We start from the raw sequence: 17,355 nt of genomic DNA on the forward strand, positions 1-17,355 counted from the left end.
GCCATCCAACAAACTAATCACTTCACGAGGTGACTGACCAGCTGGTGATCGCCGTAGATCGGATACCTGAAAGTCCACACACAGACCACTGTGCATGAATAGATCTTTGAAGTGAAAACATACCTGGCTTTACTATGCACAGTGTAGGCCTTGGTAGTGTCCAGCTAAGACCCATACTCTGCATGTGTGAAGGTACCCAGCGGAAGTGGACGTGGACTTCACATGTTTTGTTACTGCTGTTGTCATAGTAACAGGAGGTATTTTTCCACTTTGTCTTGCTTTATTCCATCGTTGTGATCTATTTTGCATCTCTCATATTCGACTGTGCTGGAATGGGAACGGCTAAACCGAGTAGCCAATCCAAAATTGCCGAAATTCCCTTAAGGTGATCCCCTTGAGCTGTGATAGAGCTTGATAATCCTGTAACACTTGTTTAGTACCTAACCACCCTCCATATGAACGAGCAATCAAATGCAACCTACCTTGACAAGCCCTCCTTCAGGCTCTCCTCATCCAGCGAGAAGAGGACGCGGAACCAGCCTGGCACCTCATTGTGATAGGCATACCCAGTCGACATCTCCACCCCAATCTGTTGCAGCCGGCGCGACAGATCCAGCTCTGCAGCCCACCCGTCTTGACTAGTGACAATCGCCTTATCCAAGCACTTGGACAAGTCAATCCAGAGGAAAAAGCCCGCGATCCTACAGATATTAGTCTCATACTATCTCGGTCTTGGAAACCTGCAAGTGGAGAGAAGAGGAAGACGTACCCGCCTTGCGCATAAGGAATCCCCGCCTCGTCCAAGGCTCGTGCCGCCAAGTCTCGCTGCGAGCGAAGCAATCGGCGACTTTTCTGAAGAAAGGAGTCCACAAAGTCTCGATCCTCAAGAATAGCAGTGGCAATACTGCAGGATATATGTGATGGCCAATGGAATCGACTAGCCCGCGGAGTAAGATAGTTGCGTACAGCGAGATTGAAGGGACACCCGCTTACCTCATCGACAAAACCGCCTGGAGGAACCTCTCATTCCGGCTAATCAAACATCCCAGCCGTAACCCCGACGCCGCGAAATCTTTCGACATGCCGTACAGCACATGGATCAAGGCCGGATCCACCCCGAGCGGGACGGGGTCGAGCGACAGAATAGAAACAAAGCCATCGGTCGAGTCATCGTCCCCGTACACCGACAGCGCATACACCTCGTCGCTGATGAGATGGATCTGATACTTCTGGCAGAACCGCAGTAGCGCCTCCAGGGTCTCGCGCGGGTAGCACCGTCCTAGCGGATTGTGCGGGTTGCATACCAGGAGAGCCCGGATTGTCACCCCAGTCTCTCGTGCTTGCAGGAAGGCCTCCTCGTACCGAGCCACGACGTCTGGGCTGAATTGGTCGTCATCGTGGAAGGGAGTGTAGATTAGTTGGCAGCTGGAGGGGACGCGGAGATCTCCGTTGAAGGAGCCGTAGATGGGTTGACCAAGCAGAATCCCGTCACCGGGATCGGTTAGACTGAGGGCACAGAGCGCGCTTAGGCTTGTCACGCCATTTGCGAAAATGATGTGATCAGGTGAGATTGGCGTAGCGGGGTGGAAGTAGGTAGTAATGTGATTGGCCATGGCTGTTCGCAGACGTGTTGAACCAAAGGGGCCTTCATGGTAGGTGAGGTCCGAGTGCTCGAGGCTGGATGCTGCCTGTTTACACCTGCTTAGCCAACTGTTCTGTGTATAGTGGGTAGTCCAACGCTTCACCTGTGTGCGAATATATTCAAGCATTACATCGTGCATCAGGAACTACCACCTCATCAGTCAATATATACGCCATGTTTAGGATCCTAGCGAGGGGATCATTTGGCTGAATACATTCTCCGCATTGCGAAAAGACACAACTCCCTGCTTGTTGTCTTTGTCGAATGGGGTCTCGGGGGTGCCGAGATAGCTATTAGCCAAGTCGGCCTTGGCATATGTTTCCCCTCGTGTAGAAAGCATGTTGCAATGATCGACCAGGGCTCTTCTTCGGATCTCTTTGGGGTTTTAATCCCAGCGTGAGCGTCAAGAGTGGTAGATGCGAAGACTGGGATACATCTGACAACGGAGGTGGGGTGTTTCGGACTTCACAAGGTCCCCGCTTCAAGTGGGCGGCAGGATGAGGGGTAATGTTGGAGCTATCCGGGAAGAAACCTGCGTTCAATTGGCTAAGTACGCACTATTCCTGCATACAAGATCCATGATAAATTCCGCTCGAAGCCTCGTGTTGATGTTGCTCCGGGCCTCATACCGCATTTCGAGTGAGTCTGCAATGCATGGCCTACAGTGCCTCCATTATACTAGAGATGACTTGACTGAGATGCAGGGCAAAAGGATGGATTTGAGACTGGTGAAACAATCTTGATCCCCTCAATTGGTCCTGAGGTATTATACAGCTCTAAGCACGTACCCAATATCTTTCCATGGCACGAGAGGATACAAGACTTGATCAAGCCACCCGAGGAGGCCTACCGCTGGAAAGTATGGTATGATGTACCAACGCCATATGTGAAGCCAGCTCAAGATCGCCTAGAGTAAGAAAATTATTATTCCATTGTGAAAAGTCTCCAAAGTCTGCACCGTGGTTTTGCAGCACCCGACAGACCTCTCTATGTCCCTCCTTCGCAGCATAATACAATGGCGTCAGAAAGCAGTTACATTGCGTATTAACATCCTCCTCTGCTCCACGATACCGCAGCAACCATTCGCAAATCTTGGCATGGCCCCGCTGCGCAGCCCAATGGAGAGGCGTCTGTCCCTGAGCATCCTTCACCCTCACACTTGCCCCTAGCTCCACCAGCAGCTGCACATTCGTCAGATTGCCACCCTCTAGAGCTCAGTGGACGATGCTAGCACCAGTGCCATCCACGGCATGTATATCAGCGCCGTGATCAACCAATAACTTGATGGCCTCTGTATTGTTAGACTGCACAGCCATGCGTAATGGTGTCCCTCCGCCTTTGGTAACTGCTCCCAGATCCCCTCCATGGTTGAGGATAAGCTCGACTTGTTCCCGCTGACCTTCTCTCGCAGCATAATGTAGACAGGTCAGCAGTGACTGGGCCCAGCAGCATTAACGTCAGCGCCACAGTCAATCAACACACGACAGAGATTCCATTCGCGCGCTTCCGCAGCCATCATATTCAAGGGTCGCTGGATCGGTGGTGGCTATCCAGCGATAGATGTCCTTATGTTTCCGGACGACGGCGTAGTGGAGTGGACTTCGGCCGATGTCGTTGGGTTTCTGGAGGCTTCCCCCTCGCCCGACGAGACGCTGTAGGAGGGATAAGTGGTTTTCGTGCGCTGCGACACGCAGATAGGTGCCATTGTGACCGCTGCAACCGGGTTGGAGGAGTCGTCTGTATAGAGGGACTTGTGGTAGGTTGTACAGCGCTTTGTTGACGAGACTGAGTCGGTATATGTCACCGGTCAAGTCCAGCTAATCATTGCAAGTATTGTAGGCAGACAGCAGGGGATTGGCCTGTCACACTCACGTAGTCCACGGTCAAGAATAGTGCTATTTGCATTGAACTCGTCTTTGAAGCGGGATGCATTGACTAGGCCATTATGTATGAATGTCATGGAAGTTAGAATGATGGGAATGGATCTAGACGGGAATGGCGTTCACTTTATTTAGATCAGTGACAAATGTTGATCTCGGATTCTGTTCTACGTTTCCTATCTGTAGTTAGACGCTCGTTATCAATACGAGCTGCAGACTCGTTGGGCACTGAACACGTGTTCAATATCAGAAACAATACTACAGCTTTCGAGCTCCGACTGCAACAGTATCTATCTACTTAGCTGAATAGCCTTTTGCGATCTACATCTGGATGAAGCAGCGAGTATCCAGAGAGATAGGGAGCGGAAATATTTATCAAGAATGCGAAGATGCGGCAGGGTTGAGACTCACACTAAATGTAGTTGGTGAAAAGAGATCTCAGCTTCTTGTCAGAGATCAATTCTTGCTCTTCTTCCATATGAAGGACTAGCATCCATAGGTAGATTCCGGATTACTTATTTGTCACGAGGTCTTGACTGATACTTGAATAAGGGGATAAGCAACAGCACTAACTAAGGGAACACAGACCGGATGCGATTTCTTCAACAACATCTTTCTTTTGCAGGCCCGCAATCCACTCAGCTGGTACCTGTTCGATCCCATAATATGCTCCTGCTAGCCCTCCATATACCGCCCCCACAGTATCAGCATCATTGCCCAGGTTGACGACCTTGACAGCTCCGCTTTTAAAGGTGCTAGTGGTAAAGAACGCCCAGAGAGCAGCTTCGAGCGTGGAGAGAACGTATCCCGACGATTTGATATCATCTTCATCCGTGTTCTCCCAATTAGGGAGACTTGAATAACGATCAAGCCGCTGCTTCACCTTAACATCTGTGAAGACTATACTAGCAAATTCTTCTGCAAGGTCTTCCTTGCTAGCGCCATTCATAGCCCGCACAATGAGTCTGGTGTAGATCTGGCAGCACTCAGCACATGTGGGGTAAGGATGGGTGGCATCTGAGGAAAGAGAAGCGTAGGAAAATGCCCTGTCCATGTCCCGGAAATACACCAGCCCAATGGGTGCAACGCGCATAAGGGAGCCGTTTCCACAAAACATCTACCATTATCAGTATGGTATCTATTGTCTCGGAGATCATGCACTTACTTCGCGCTTCAAGGCTCTGTCGATTGCAGGCTGTCCACCCTCGTGACCGTTCGGGTCATCTTCGTGAATATGAGGCGATCTGTCAAAGTAGTGTCTCCAGATCATCAATGCTTGTCTGGTTCCCGACCCAATATCGAAGCATTCATCGGTAGCTGATAAGTAGCCATGCTCGTACCACTTGATATAGTTACGAATTGCGGCCTGGGGGATGAGATTGCCATTTGAGGCAATGAGGGACTGAGCAAGACATAGGGTCATGGATGTGTCGTCAGTCCATGTGCTGTGTTACGGTTGATCAGTTTCAGTGCGAATGGTAAGGACATGTGATAATGCTCACCCAGGTGGAACATCGAAGGTATCGTTGTGCATGAAGTGGGTTACTGGTGGGAAACTGCCCCGTGGCTGGAACTCTACTGGCCCACCGAGGGCATCAACGACTGCCACGCCAAAGATAGATCCTTTGATTCTAGACTGTACTGTTGGAGTTTCCATGTTTCGAGCCAAATTTGGATCGGGTCTGAGCATCCGAGTACTAGCCAGACAGTTATTGTTAACCCGACGGTTTTGTAGATGATCTGAGTCAACCTGAGGGGTAAGGCCAGGCAGCTGTGAGAGATAGGGGGCCTCAGCCGCACTTATACGAGCATTTTACAAGAGGAGGAAGACTGTGGCTATGCAATGATGGAGGATGGCTGAGCACCCTTGGTCTGACAAGGTAACAAGAGCACTCCATATCCAATGATGAGTATATTTTAAGCAACTGGATTGATCTGCTCATTATTTCTGAGGAGACTCTCGATTGATACTCGAAAAGCGAGGGGCGTCCCATTGGTCGAGGCGCCCAATCACGTGATTTGTACAATTCCAAGCACTTACATAATACGTAAGCACGTGATTTTGCCATCATCCAATGAGCATCATGCATCCAGGGCCCAATTGACCAATCAAAGCCTAGAAGCATACAGCATTTCAGGCGATGGAGTCCGATACCAAGAACGCCCCTCCGTTAATTCTCCGTACACATACGTTGTTGCAAAGTAGTATAGAGTGCATGGTGGAGAGATGTGTATAGAAGAATAAGCGAGGGAAACGATCCTCTACTATGAATCGTGTTGTGTCTGCTGTGTTGGCCCACTGCTTATCTCCGTCCTGACTAGAGATGGTTGTATGCACACCTTTTCGCTAAGTGGTTTGTTAGATGTCACAATCACATAGATGGTTGGCAACAAATTCAATGTTTCAGTTAACCAATAGTATGGGCTCTGATTCAAGCCCTGAGGTGGAATCCTCTCTCCGAAACCCTCATCAGATCCTTTGACCCACATCCCGAGTCAGCACTACCGGAGTTACGGATGTATCGGTTTTAGGAACATAAGCTCAAAGCAATTGCTAACTATCAGATGGCTGTTGGCGCTCTATATTTCCCCGGAGATTAGCCGCACTATTGGTCTAATAGTATCCATTGTATGATATCAAAGCATATTCTACCAACATGCCGATCTTGTACACTGCAATGATGAGCGCTCCGCAACGAGGTATATATTCCTGCATCGCTGCAACCGACATGGACAGAAAGCAAGTAGATCAAAATCGTCAATCAACTGCAACTACAACCCCCTGATACTATTTCTTTCCGAAGCACGATGGTCAAAACACTCCCCTTCGGCGATATCCAAGTGCCTTCACCCGGCTTTGGTGCCATGGGCTTAAGCTTCGGCTTGGGTACCAATCTCACCTTCGAGCAAGCGGAGCCCGTCCTTTTGAAAGCGATTGAACTAGGATGCACCTTCTGGGACACTGCTGTCAGTATTAGTTATCCAATTTCCAGACAAGAAGTCTAACGTTAAGCAAGGTCGTCTACCAAGCTGGTGTGAACGAAAAGCTTCTGGGTGATTTCATCCGGAAACACGATGTCCGCGATAAGGTGTTTAGTGAGTCACTCTTGTTGCCTGTCTAGTCTGCATAAGCTAACAGAGCCCGCTAGTTGCTTCGAAGTGCGGCTTTGACGTCTTTGGCGATCGCTCCGTCACCAATTCCCCTGCTCATATCAAGGAGTATATCGATGGTACCATCGAGCGACTTGGTTTCGCGCCTGACCTCTACTACCTGCACCGGATCGATCCTAGTACGTTATTATCACGCTTAATCCCTGAAAGATACTAATGAGGTCAGAAACACCACTCGAGGAGTCGATCCCTGCTCTTGATGAGATCCGCAAGGCCGGCAAGACCAAGTATATTGGTCTCTCGGAGTGTTCGGCTGCGACACTGCGCAAAGCCAACTCAAGTAAGATTCTCGTTCTTTTGTCATCTGATCTTACTAACAGATGACAGTCGCAAAGGTTGATGCCGTGCAAGCGGAGTATTCTGCATTCGAGACAATTCACGAGACTGATGGTCTCATCGACACATGCAGAGAACTAGGAGTAGCTTATGTCGCCTACAGTCCGCTAGGCCATGGTTGGCTGGTCGACGACTTCAAATACAAGTCTCCAGATGACTTTGCTCCGGATGATTTCCGCAGGAGGAGTAGGCTACCCCGCCGGAGCTAATGCATATACATTTGCTAACGCTGATGATCTAGGCCCCAAATTCCAAGGCGAGAACTTCTACAAGAACCGGGCAATCGTGGAGGAGATCAAAAAGCTTGCTGCTCGGAAGAACTGCACTACAAGCCAAATTGCGCTTGCGTGGGTCGCGGCGCAGGGATTCATTGCTATCCCTGGTACGACGAAGGCTAGCCGACTAGAGGAGAACTGGGCGTCCAGGGAGATTGAATTGACCGAGGAGGAGAAGCAGGAGATGCGGAGAATCATTGATGTGGCCAAGCCCCACGGGAATAGGTACGGGCCTGAGCATCAGGCTCTGGTGGGACATTAACTTACCGTGAGGTCTAGACCTGAGCATTTATAGTAGTTTCTATAGCTTTGGCATAGAGCTGCAGCTCGGTCACACTCACCATAGACAATGTACTTCATTATATCAGCCTTGTATCTCTTGGATATTCCTCTGAGAGGTTCTATCTAGCACTTCAAACGCAGCAAGAGTGCTTGCTTTATTTTTGTGTTTCAAGAAGCTTCGTAATAGCCAGGTTTTTTTTGCGTTCTGCAACAAGATACCTCTGATTTGAACAGGCAAAGCTTAGCCAGCAACAGGGGCTAGTGCTTTTAGCCTGATACGACCTGCCTATTGTGGCTATATGTTCTGACTTTGTCATGTTCGTCGGGCATATTTCCTTGACACCTCCGCTAATCAAGAGCGAATGTATCCTGTAGATCACTCTCGTCCAGAAAATACTCCCGCAGTCAACATCCTAACTATGTTGTTGATTGACAACATTGGAAATAACCATAACTCACTATATTGTGTTCATTTGCGGAAAATATCTGCAGTATTGGTGCATAATGTGTAACTCAACTACTGTCATAGTCTGTGACGGCGGCGCCAGTTCGCATACCAATACTCAATAGCTTGCTTCTCCGCTGGCATCGCCCGGGTTTTCCAAAGGATTGCACTCCCTCACTTTGTTAATCGTTTGTATCATTCGGCATGCTATCTCCAAAATGCGTCTCATTAGTGTTCTACCCCCACTAGCAACTTCCACCATGGTAGCTGCTCGGACGCTCCCTGTAATCGACTCGCGTTCGGATAGCTCTGGCGGGGTGCATGTCTGTAGGTTTTGTCAGGTTTGTTTGAAGCTAGAGCTAAGGGTTTAGTGCTCTGATTGCAAGTTTTGCGTCGACTGGGACACGTAGAAACATGCTGTGGCATTTGCGACTGCGCGGTACGCAGTCCAGTCCCTCTAGCTTTTATGTCAGTTAGATGAGGTGTTAACATAGAGGATTCCTGAAGCCATCATGCTGTTGGTACGGGTGGACGACTCGTTCCCCCGAAGTGCAAGAGAACTAGGCTGCGCTCGTATGTGCCGGTTTCAACGGCGTAAAGACTAGATGCATGGGAGATTAGATGGTTAACGTTCTTGATTTATCATTAGGCTGCATGGTTCTTATAAATGACCTGTTACGCTTCGTCAAAGTATGATATATGAATACCATCCTTGCTTCAGATTACACAAATATCCAATCGCAATATTAGGATAAGTGTGAATTGTTTGATCAGATCTAAGGTGTGAACGCAGAAATCGAGCTGCTTGTCTGTGGAAGCGCGAGAATATCATTGTGCAGGATGCTAAAACTGAACAGTCAGATGAGTCTATCATAGAGGTCTCAAACAACTCGCAGACCTCTGGAGACCATACAGGGCGATTTTTTTCTTTTTTACGACAAACATCAATGGAACTACATATCCACCAAATGTAATTAGGTCTTATCTGAACTGTTTGTCTATGAGCCTATCACTCTCAAGGACCAATGGTATTAGGTGTCAATGCTGCCAGCCTACTTATGGTGTTTCCACCATCATTGCTAGTCAGTTAACAGAGCAAGCAGTGCATCAATGTGGAATGAACTGTGGCGATATATGAGGCTACTGAGTGACGGATATGTGCCTATCAAAGAGTTAATGCAATGTTGCTTGGAACCATTGGTTGTATTGAAGCAGGTCCTTTGAAGCGCAAAGAGGTGTATGTTGCTTGTCGAGAGATGGTGCCCTCACCATGTCAAAGCTCCAAGATAGATGCTACAATAGAAAATACTACTGCAATAATTGCAATTAAATTCAACTCTCGTCAAAACCATGGCCTTGATCGTATGATCTGAATCGTATACAGCCAATGTTTGCCGATTTCGCCAATATTAGTCCTCGATCTCGATCTCAATCAATGCTTGGAATATCTTGATTCTATTCTGTTTTTGCATCACGAGGCGGCCATAGTACCCTGGCACCAGTTGTAGAATACTCGAATCAGGTGCTGGGTATTAATAACAATACAAGCAATGTCAATGACACTGACAGTTGTCCGCACCTATCATGCAAGCTTGTCTGTTGGAATAGCTCATACTTGCGTATCGTTCCATGGCACAAGAACACTCCTTGATTCCTATCATCATTTTCAAGGAAGTTGTTGGAATATGCAGAAATGTCTGTACGTCACTGTGAACAGCACTCTTAATCAATTGACCAGGGTAATTCAAGAAAAGAATGCAACCATACCGACGAGTCTAGAACATGACGTGAACATGACACTAATTCCATGCTTATACTTGGTAATTCCCGCGGTGTGATTGGCCAACCCTCAACTGTGGGGCATGTGGAGATGATCTGCCCCAAGCTCCCTTACCAACTATACGCTTGCATCCACCACCAAGTATATAAAAGTACTGCTACAACAGACTCAACCCCTCATCTTAGCACAGACTGCAACACATCTATAACTTAACCATGTTCCCCCGCTGCCTCGCCTCCAGAACAACACTTACCCTCAGACCATCCACACTCACACCCATCACATCCAAACTTATCCAGAACCGCACCTTCGCAATCACCTCGCCCACCATGACCCGCCTCGCAGACGCAATCAAAGACGACCACCGCGAGCTCGAGGAAGCTTACAACAAGATCCTCTCCGCCAAAACTTCCGATGAGAAAACCCGCTGGCAGAACCAGTTCACATGGGAACTCGCCCGCCACTCCATCGGCGAGGAGCTAATCGTCTACCCTCTCATGGAGAAGAACCTCCCCAACGGGAAGGAAATGGCCGATAAGGACCGCTCGGAGCACCAGATTGTACGCCGCCTTCCCCACCTCCCTCCCCTCATTTCAACCACAACGTGCTTGTGCTAACGGGAAATGAAATAGGTCAAAGAACACCTCTACAAATTCCAGGGCCTCTCCCCCGAGGACACCGAGTTCGAGCCCACGCTCAAATCCCTCTGGACGAATCTAAGCCAGCACATCAAGGAAGAAGAAGCCAAGGATCTGCCTTCGTTGGAGAAGACGCTTGACCAGGATAGCTCGGAGAACCAGACGAAGAAGTTCATGCGCACGAAGAAGTTTATCCCGACGCGGAGCCACCCCAGTGCGCCTGACAAGCCGCCGTTTGAGACCGTGGCGGGGTTGCTGGCTGCGCCGATTGATCATCTGGCGGATTTGTTTAGGAAGTTCCCTGAGGAGTCGAAGAGTCAGTTGCCTCCTTGATCTACTCGATTTTTACAAGAATGTCTTTCGAAGAGCAGTGGAGTTGTGATTGTTTGTTTACGAGTTATATGATTAATGTGTATATCTAAATGCAATTAAGCATTGTGTCGAAAGGTTCGATAAAGTAAGATGATAAAAGTCAATTAGTTGGTAGGACAGGCTCCCGCACCCTTGGACGTTTTGGTCACTGTCTCCGTATGCGTGACCGTCGTCTTTACCGTTGTTGTCTTGGTGCTCGTGGCCCGGGAAGTAACAGTCGCCGAAGGCTTCAGACTATATGTTGTCGTCTTCACAGTAGTGCTGGTAGGAGTGGCGAGCGTGACCGTCGAATGGATCGTCGCGACGGTCGACTTGGTCACGGTGAGTGTGCTCCGCGGAAGCGAGACGGTCGCTTCGACCGTTGTGGTCTTGAGGCTGGTGATGGTCTGGGTTGCGCCAACCACTGTGGTAGTTGATGTCCTGGTTGCCAGTGAGGTAACAGTCACGGTCGTGGTAGAGGCCTCGAGGGTGGTAGTCTTTCCAATGGTTGAGATGCTGGTTTGCGTGACATAGCTGGTTACCGCTGGGATGGTGCTGGTCGTGCCCTTGGTCACGGTCGAGACGACGGTAATGGTGCTAGTTGACGCGGGGATTGTCGTCGTCTTGCCGGTTGTCTTGGTGGTGACCACAGTGACAATATCAGTTGATGCAGGAAGCTTGACGGTGGATGTCTTGACGGTTGTTGTGAGCGTAGTGTAGTCGGTGACAGTAGTGGCAACAGCTCGAGGGATAACACCCCGCTTCACCTTTGCAGCCGGAACGCAGGCAATCGTAGTCGTGATAGACTTGGCTTTGGAGACTGTGGAGGTAACGCTAACAGTGCTTGTGGTAGCCTTGGCTGTGATAGTTGTGGTGCCGCCAGTACCCGTAGTGACAGTGATGGTCGAAGTCACCTTGACCGTTCCTGGGGTGGATGTCGTGATAGCAGCCGTGGTGCTCGCCGCAGTTGATGTTGTGGTTACTGCTTTGGCTGTCACCGTGGTGGTCATGGAAGAGGTCAATGTGCTCTTGACAGTGACAGTAGACGGCGCCTGCGTAGTCGTTGCAATCACAGTGGTAGTTTGCTTTAGCGTGATCGTACTCGTGCTTGGAGCAGGTGTGACGGTGAGACCGACATCACTGGTAATGACAACCTTCTTCGTGCTCGTCACTGTTGGCTCAGTGACAATAACCGTGTCCGTGATGGTAGTCTTCTGCGTCGTCGTCTTGAAAGACTCGGCTGCAGTCAAAGTTGTACCCACATCTTCCGTGACGGTATACTTGGCCGTAGAAGTCCTATCGGTAGAAGTCAAAGTTGTATACACAGTCTCCGAATCCGTCACGGTCATGGTAGTCGTCACAGTCGACGGTGTAACGACGACACTCGAAGTCGGCGTCGCTGAACTCACAGCCGGACTTGTAGTGACTGCAATTCCAGACACGAACGGAGTTCCACTGACATGAGTAAAATCAATCCAAGATGTCACTGCAAAGAAGCTTGACAGCTGGAACTGAGAAACGCTGCTATCATCCAACTGAGTCGCAAACGAGGCACGCTGAGCAGTCGACCCGCCAGGCCCATAGTTGCCGTACTCTCCGAATACCACCCCATCGGTGTTTGGAGTACTCGAGGACCACTGCTCCCATCCCGCAGCAATCACACAGGAGTCAAGGTACGAATCCACGTACGCCACGCGAGCAAACGAATTCCATGGTCGGCCCAGCGAAATATCGGACATTGTCCCGGCACCCGTAGAGGGAATAATGGTACACTGGTCGAAAACGAACCCAGCGGCGGTAGTGTTCGTAGAGCGCTTATCGGCCGTCAAATTGATGCCGTCCTTATTAGGCGCAATAGTCGACTTGAGGAAGTATCCAGCCCCAGATCCCCAGATCATATCAATATTCCCCTCGATGTAGCTGTTGCTAGCGAAGAAATATCCATTGATCAACAGCGCATCCTGGTTTCCCTTCACCTGGCAGCCGTATAGAGAGGCGTACTTGCTTGACTTGACTGCGAAGCCGAGCGATGCATAGTTCTTTGCGGTGCCGAAGTTGTTGACAAAGTTGATGTTGATAGCCTCGAAGTAGTTGCCGGTGGCATAAACAGTGGCACTATCCGAGTTGGACTGGTCGGCCTGGGTATCGACACCGGCGTTGTACTGGATAGTGACCTGGTTGCCGTTGTAGTCGAAGGTCGAGGTTGAGTAGCCGATAAAAACTGTGGTTCCGGAACGATTCAGCACAAGCTGCTCCTCGTAGATACCCGGGTAAATGAATACTGTAGGTGCCACCTTGCTGGACGTGGGAAGGGCGTTGAGCGCACTCTGGATAGTGTCGTATGTAGTAACATTTTCAATCGCCGTCTTCGACACGATGTACGCTCCGACAGGAGGAACAGTTCCATCATACGGAGTCGGAGAAACAACAGGAGTGGCGGTCGCTGTGGCCGTAGTGGTCGGAGTCCCAGTCGGGATGGTCACAGTGTCCCAGTATGTCAGATCAATCCAGTCAGTCGACCCCATGACTGATTCAAGTGTGTAAGTGTCCGAGGTAAGCAAAGTACAATTGCCAAAAGCCTGTCGAGCAGCCGCATTATTCTCCCAGTTACCTGGCCCTGAGTTGTTGAACTCAGCGAAAGTGATGTGGTCCGTACGGGGGTCAGTAGTACTCCAGATCTTCCATCCAGTGGGCTGGATGATGCCACTCAGGTACGAATTCTTGACGACCACCAGGGCATACGCCGAGTACGGACGACCCAGGTACACGCTCTGGGTAAGATCGACTGTTGCATCTGGAGCGGCCTCAAATGTGCACTCGTCGAATATGTATCCACCGATAGCAGAAGACGATGCTCGACTCTGCGCTGTAATGGCCGATTTGGCTCGTTTGGCGCCGATGGTGCATCCCCTGAAATAGGCCTTGGAGTATCCCCAGATGAAATCGATGGCACCCTCGATATAGCACGATTCGTAGTACTGGTATCCGGCTGTACTGCCCGTCAAGAGTGTATCTTGCCAACCGATAAAGCTACAGCCATAGAAGCCAATTTGTGAGCCATAGATCGACGCGGCGAGTGTCACGTAGGACGACTGCGATCCGTCCAAATTATCGCTGTTGATGATGTTTAGGTTGTACAGCGCAATCTTGTTGCTGGCGGTCGACAGGGTTGCCGTCTCAGCGTCGGAGTGACCTGTCGGCAGAGGAGACACTGACAAGCCTCGTGCAAAAGTAATAGTAACTTGGTTGGTGCTGTAAGCCTCACCAGGATTTCCAGACTGGTAACCGATTATCTGAACGGGCCCATTCCTGTTGATCGACGGAACCTGCTCAGTGTAGGTGCCAGGATACATGAAGATGATCTGAGTCGAAGCATCATTGGGCAAAGCGGCCAATGCCGCTGTCAAGTTGGTATAAGACCCGTTCATAGAGCCTCCTTGAGAGACAATGACCGCGCCTGCCGGGGGAGTGGTTCCGCTGGTGGGATGTCCCCACGTTGCAGTTGCGGTGGCGGAGGGAGTAGCAGTCGAGATAGGAGTGGCAGAAGTCGTGTTTGTGCTGGTAGATGTTCCAGTAAGGCTATAGGAAGGAACATAGTTATACGCTGTCATATCCAACCAGGTTGTATCACCAACCCAGGACGAGAGTGTGTACACGCTGGCAGCATCTGCAGTGAGATTGGTGGCAAATGAGGCACGGCTGGACGACCATGCTCCAGGACCCGTGTTGTTGTACTCTCCAAACATGACGTGGTCAGTTTGGGGTGCGCCAGTAGACCAAATACTCCACCCGGCGCTGTTGATGTGCTTATCCAGATAAGAGTTCATGTAAACAGCAATACTGTACTGGGAGTACGGCCTGCCGAGGTACGTTTGACCAAAGGTGGTACCGTAGGTGTTGGTGTAGGTCACATAGCAACTGTCAAAGACGTATCCCCCAGCGGCAGTGGAAGATGATCGACTCTGGGCGGCGATGTACGCGCCTGCGGTATTCGACGCAATGTAGCACTGGTGAAAATAGGCGGTCGAGAAACCCCAGATGAAATCTACCGATCCCTCGATGTAGCAATTCGAGAAGACTTGCGTACCTTTATTCGCCAAGAGGGTATCTTGGTACCCGATGAAGGAACAACCGTATGCTGCCATGTTCGAACCGTAAAAGTCTGCAGCCAGGGCAGCAGTGTTCTTGGTCTGCGGATACGTGTTAACAAAGTTGATGTTGTACAGCGCGAGACCAGAGCCATCCGTCTTCTTTGCATAGATAACCGGAGTGTTTTCATTCTGACCAGCACTGGTCAGGACGCCGTAAGAAAACTGGATAGTAACCAGGTTCTGGGTGTAATCATTCTCAAAAGAGGTTTCACCACGAAGGGTAACTTTGCCTGCGCGCGTGATGGAAATCTGCTCAGTATAGGTTCCAGCCTTGATGTAGATGGCGTACGCCTGGCCATCATTAGGCAGAGCTGCGATCGCCTGGCTGACATTGGCGTACTGGCCAGCAGTGGGATTCTGGGAGACAACCAGCGTCGAGGACGGCGTGGCTGCGGTAGACGTCGCAGAAGAAGTGGTGGAGGATGTCAATGCCGCAGTCGATATAGCCACTGCAGTCGACGTTGCAACGGCGGACGATGCGGGCACGACTGACGATGAACTCTGAATCACGTCCGAGTTTACAATGTCTTCCAGGACATCCGAGTCTACCCAGTCGGTAGACGAAGAGGCAAATTGCGGATATACACCGGCAAATACCTGGTCTATGGAAAAGCGGGTCAGGTCCGCCGCACTCATCAGAGACATGTATTGCGAGCGCGAGGCCTGATTGCTGGAGTAAGACCCCGCTCCCGTCGTGCCGTATTCGCCGTAGAAATTGAGGGTATTCTGAGAGGCCGTGTCGACATGCACACCAGTAGCAGCAATCAGACCCGCGAGGTATGTGTTACGGAAAACGACGACAGATCCTCCGCCATTGTTTGCCGCTGCCAGGTAGACGTTCTTGTTGCTAGTGCCAGCCTTTTGTTGGACAGAGCAAGAATCAAAAACGATGGTTGAGTTGTACAAGGTGGTTCCAGATGTGTAGCCCTTGTTGTAAACAAGAAGGGCGCTGGACCCAACAGGTACGATCGTGGTGTTGTAGATGTACAGGCTGGGATAGCTGTAAATTACCTTGTCCAGGGCCTCGATATAGCTGTTGGCAATGATACCCAGGCCCAGATTGGCGGTGATACCTAAGCTTCCTGCTGACACGAACTGGCATTGGTAGAATGCATTCTTGGATCCTCGGATGGTGGCCGCCCCATAGTTACCCGCCGCGGTGTTGACAAAGTTGATGTTGCTGAATGTGATACCGAGGACGTTGACGGAGATGACGAGGGGACTGACGGCAGAGATGGTGACTTGATTTTGGGCATAGTCATTTTCATTGGTAGTCTCGCCAACGATGGTGACAGAGGGTGTGGCAGAGACAGTGACCGCTTGAGTATAAGTTCCAGCTTTCACGGTGACAGTGGGAATCCCTTGTTTTTGAGCATACGAGATGGCATCGCCGATTGCAGTAAATTGCCCGGAGCTGTCGGTGGCAACGACAACCACTGAAGAAGAGGCTAGATGGAAAGGATAGTCAGTCCGATGTCCGTTAAAAGTCAAAAAGTCCACCTACTCGGAGATGAGAGGGTTGTAGTCGATGCAGTCGAAGAAGCGGCAGTAGTGACAGCAGCAGAAGTCGATGCTACAGTCGAGCCGACGGTCACACTTTGGGCAACTGCTAGGCTGGCTAAGCCAGTCAGGCCCCAGGCGTGCCAGAAACGCATTTTGACGGAGCTGAATAGGCCGAGTTCTCAGGCCTCGGTACAGGTAGGAAATATTATGTTCCTGAGACGGCTCTGGTTAGCTGGGAAGGATGTTTTACTCCTATATATCCCAGCGCACACAGAGTTTACCCTTTCATCGTTCCTATCTCTGTTATCCACATATTGATAGGTACGGAGTAGGGCAAGCCCTCCGGGGCCCGACGGCCAGAAATTCGCCGACCCTTGGAACTATCGACGCCTGCTTCGTCCATCATAGTTGGGGAAAACATAAGCGACGCATTAGACCTAAAGTATGAGAGTGGTCGAGAAATCGGGCACCGGGTTATACTTTGCTCAAGATATCGCCATCAAGTTCTCCGTAGTCTGGCAACATCTAGGCCATCTCCCGGCTCATGGGACTAGGCCCAGCATGGCATTTTTCCAGTAGCTCGGTGTATTTCAACTCAATCAGAGGGCCAGAAAGGCAGTGGCCCGAGTGGTTTTCCATCAAGCCTTCAGGATGCAGTGAGTACCGGCAGCTGCCGAACCACGTGGCAGAGAGATTTGAGTGTTCAAACCAGTCTGGATGGTTCAACAGACAGTTTGATTGGTATTTGATGATGAACAGAAAGATATTTTCCGTCAATCAAATGAGCGCCTTCTGAACTCCTGGAGTGACATGGTGAGCTTAGCCGAGCACTAGTCTGGAAGAAGCAGTTATCCCGAGGATCACGGAGCTGAGGTTTTCCAGCCAATCATCAGTCGTATCG

The 17,355-nt window shown here is 50.2% G+C and overlaps 5 protein-coding genes across 5 annotated transcripts; 2 read left to right on the forward strand and 3 right to left on the reverse strand.

The window, feature by feature from the left end:
• Nucleotides 1-478: 478 nt before the first annotated feature.
• ALT_9514 (1-aminocyclopropane-1-carboxylate synthase 6) lies at nt 479-1,982 on the reverse strand (the record flags this gene model as incomplete). The annotated part of the gene is made up of 5 exons (XM_089600633.1): nt 479-701; nt 770-904; nt 994-1,688; nt 1,746-1,787; nt 1,857-1,982. 5 exons carry the CDS (start codon nt 1,980-1,982, stop codon nt 479-481), a joined length of 1,221 nt encoding a protein of 406 aa, XP_089455130.1.
• A 2,108-nt stretch (nt 1,983-4,090) lies between these two features.
• On the reverse strand, nt 4,091-5,179 carry ALT_9515 (ADP-ribosylglycohydrolase family protein; the record flags this gene model as incomplete). Its single annotated transcript, XM_033559970.2, has 3 exons — nt 4,091-4,639; nt 4,688-4,967; nt 5,025-5,179. 3 exons carry the CDS (start codon nt 5,177-5,179, stop codon nt 4,091-4,093), a joined length of 984 nt encoding a protein of 327 aa, XP_033415861.2.
• A 1,151-nt stretch (nt 5,180-6,330) lies between these two features.
• ALT_9516 (putative aldo-keto reductase (YakC)) lies at nt 6,331-7,566 on the forward strand (the record flags this gene model as incomplete). Its single annotated transcript, XM_033559971.2, has 6 exons — nt 6,331-6,489; nt 6,540-6,618; nt 6,672-6,812; nt 6,860-6,973; nt 7,021-7,215; nt 7,271-7,566. The coding sequence occupies 6 exons, from the start codon at nt 6,331-6,333 to the stop codon at nt 7,564-7,566; spliced, it is 984 nt and encodes a 327-aa protein (XP_033415862.2).
• A 2,460-nt stretch (nt 7,567-10,026) lies between these two features.
• ALT_9517 (hemerythrin domain-containing protein) lies at nt 10,027-10,782 on the forward strand (the record flags this gene model as incomplete). Its single annotated transcript, XM_033559972.2, has 2 exons — nt 10,027-10,371; nt 10,444-10,782. 2 exons carry the CDS (start codon nt 10,027-10,029, stop codon nt 10,780-10,782), a joined length of 684 nt encoding a protein of 227 aa, XP_033415863.2.
• Nucleotides 10,783-10,925: 143 nt separating this feature from the next.
• Nucleotides 10,926-16,606, reverse strand: ALT_9518 (putative pectin methylesterase; the record flags this gene model as incomplete). The annotated part of the gene is made up of 2 exons (XM_033559973.2): nt 10,926-16,399; nt 16,456-16,606. The coding sequence occupies 2 exons, from the start codon at nt 16,604-16,606 to the stop codon at nt 10,926-10,928; spliced, it is 5,625 nt and encodes a 1,874-aa protein (XP_033415864.2).
• Nucleotides 16,607-17,355: the final 749 nt, after the last annotated feature.

The sequence above is a fragment of the Aspergillus lentulus genome, assembly GCF_001445615.1.
Source record: "Aspergillus lentulus DNA, contig: Alt17, strain: IFM 54703, whole genome shotgun sequence".
NCBI classification, from domain to species: Eukaryota; Fungi; Ascomycota; class Eurotiomycetes; order Eurotiales; family Aspergillaceae; genus Aspergillus; species Aspergillus lentulus.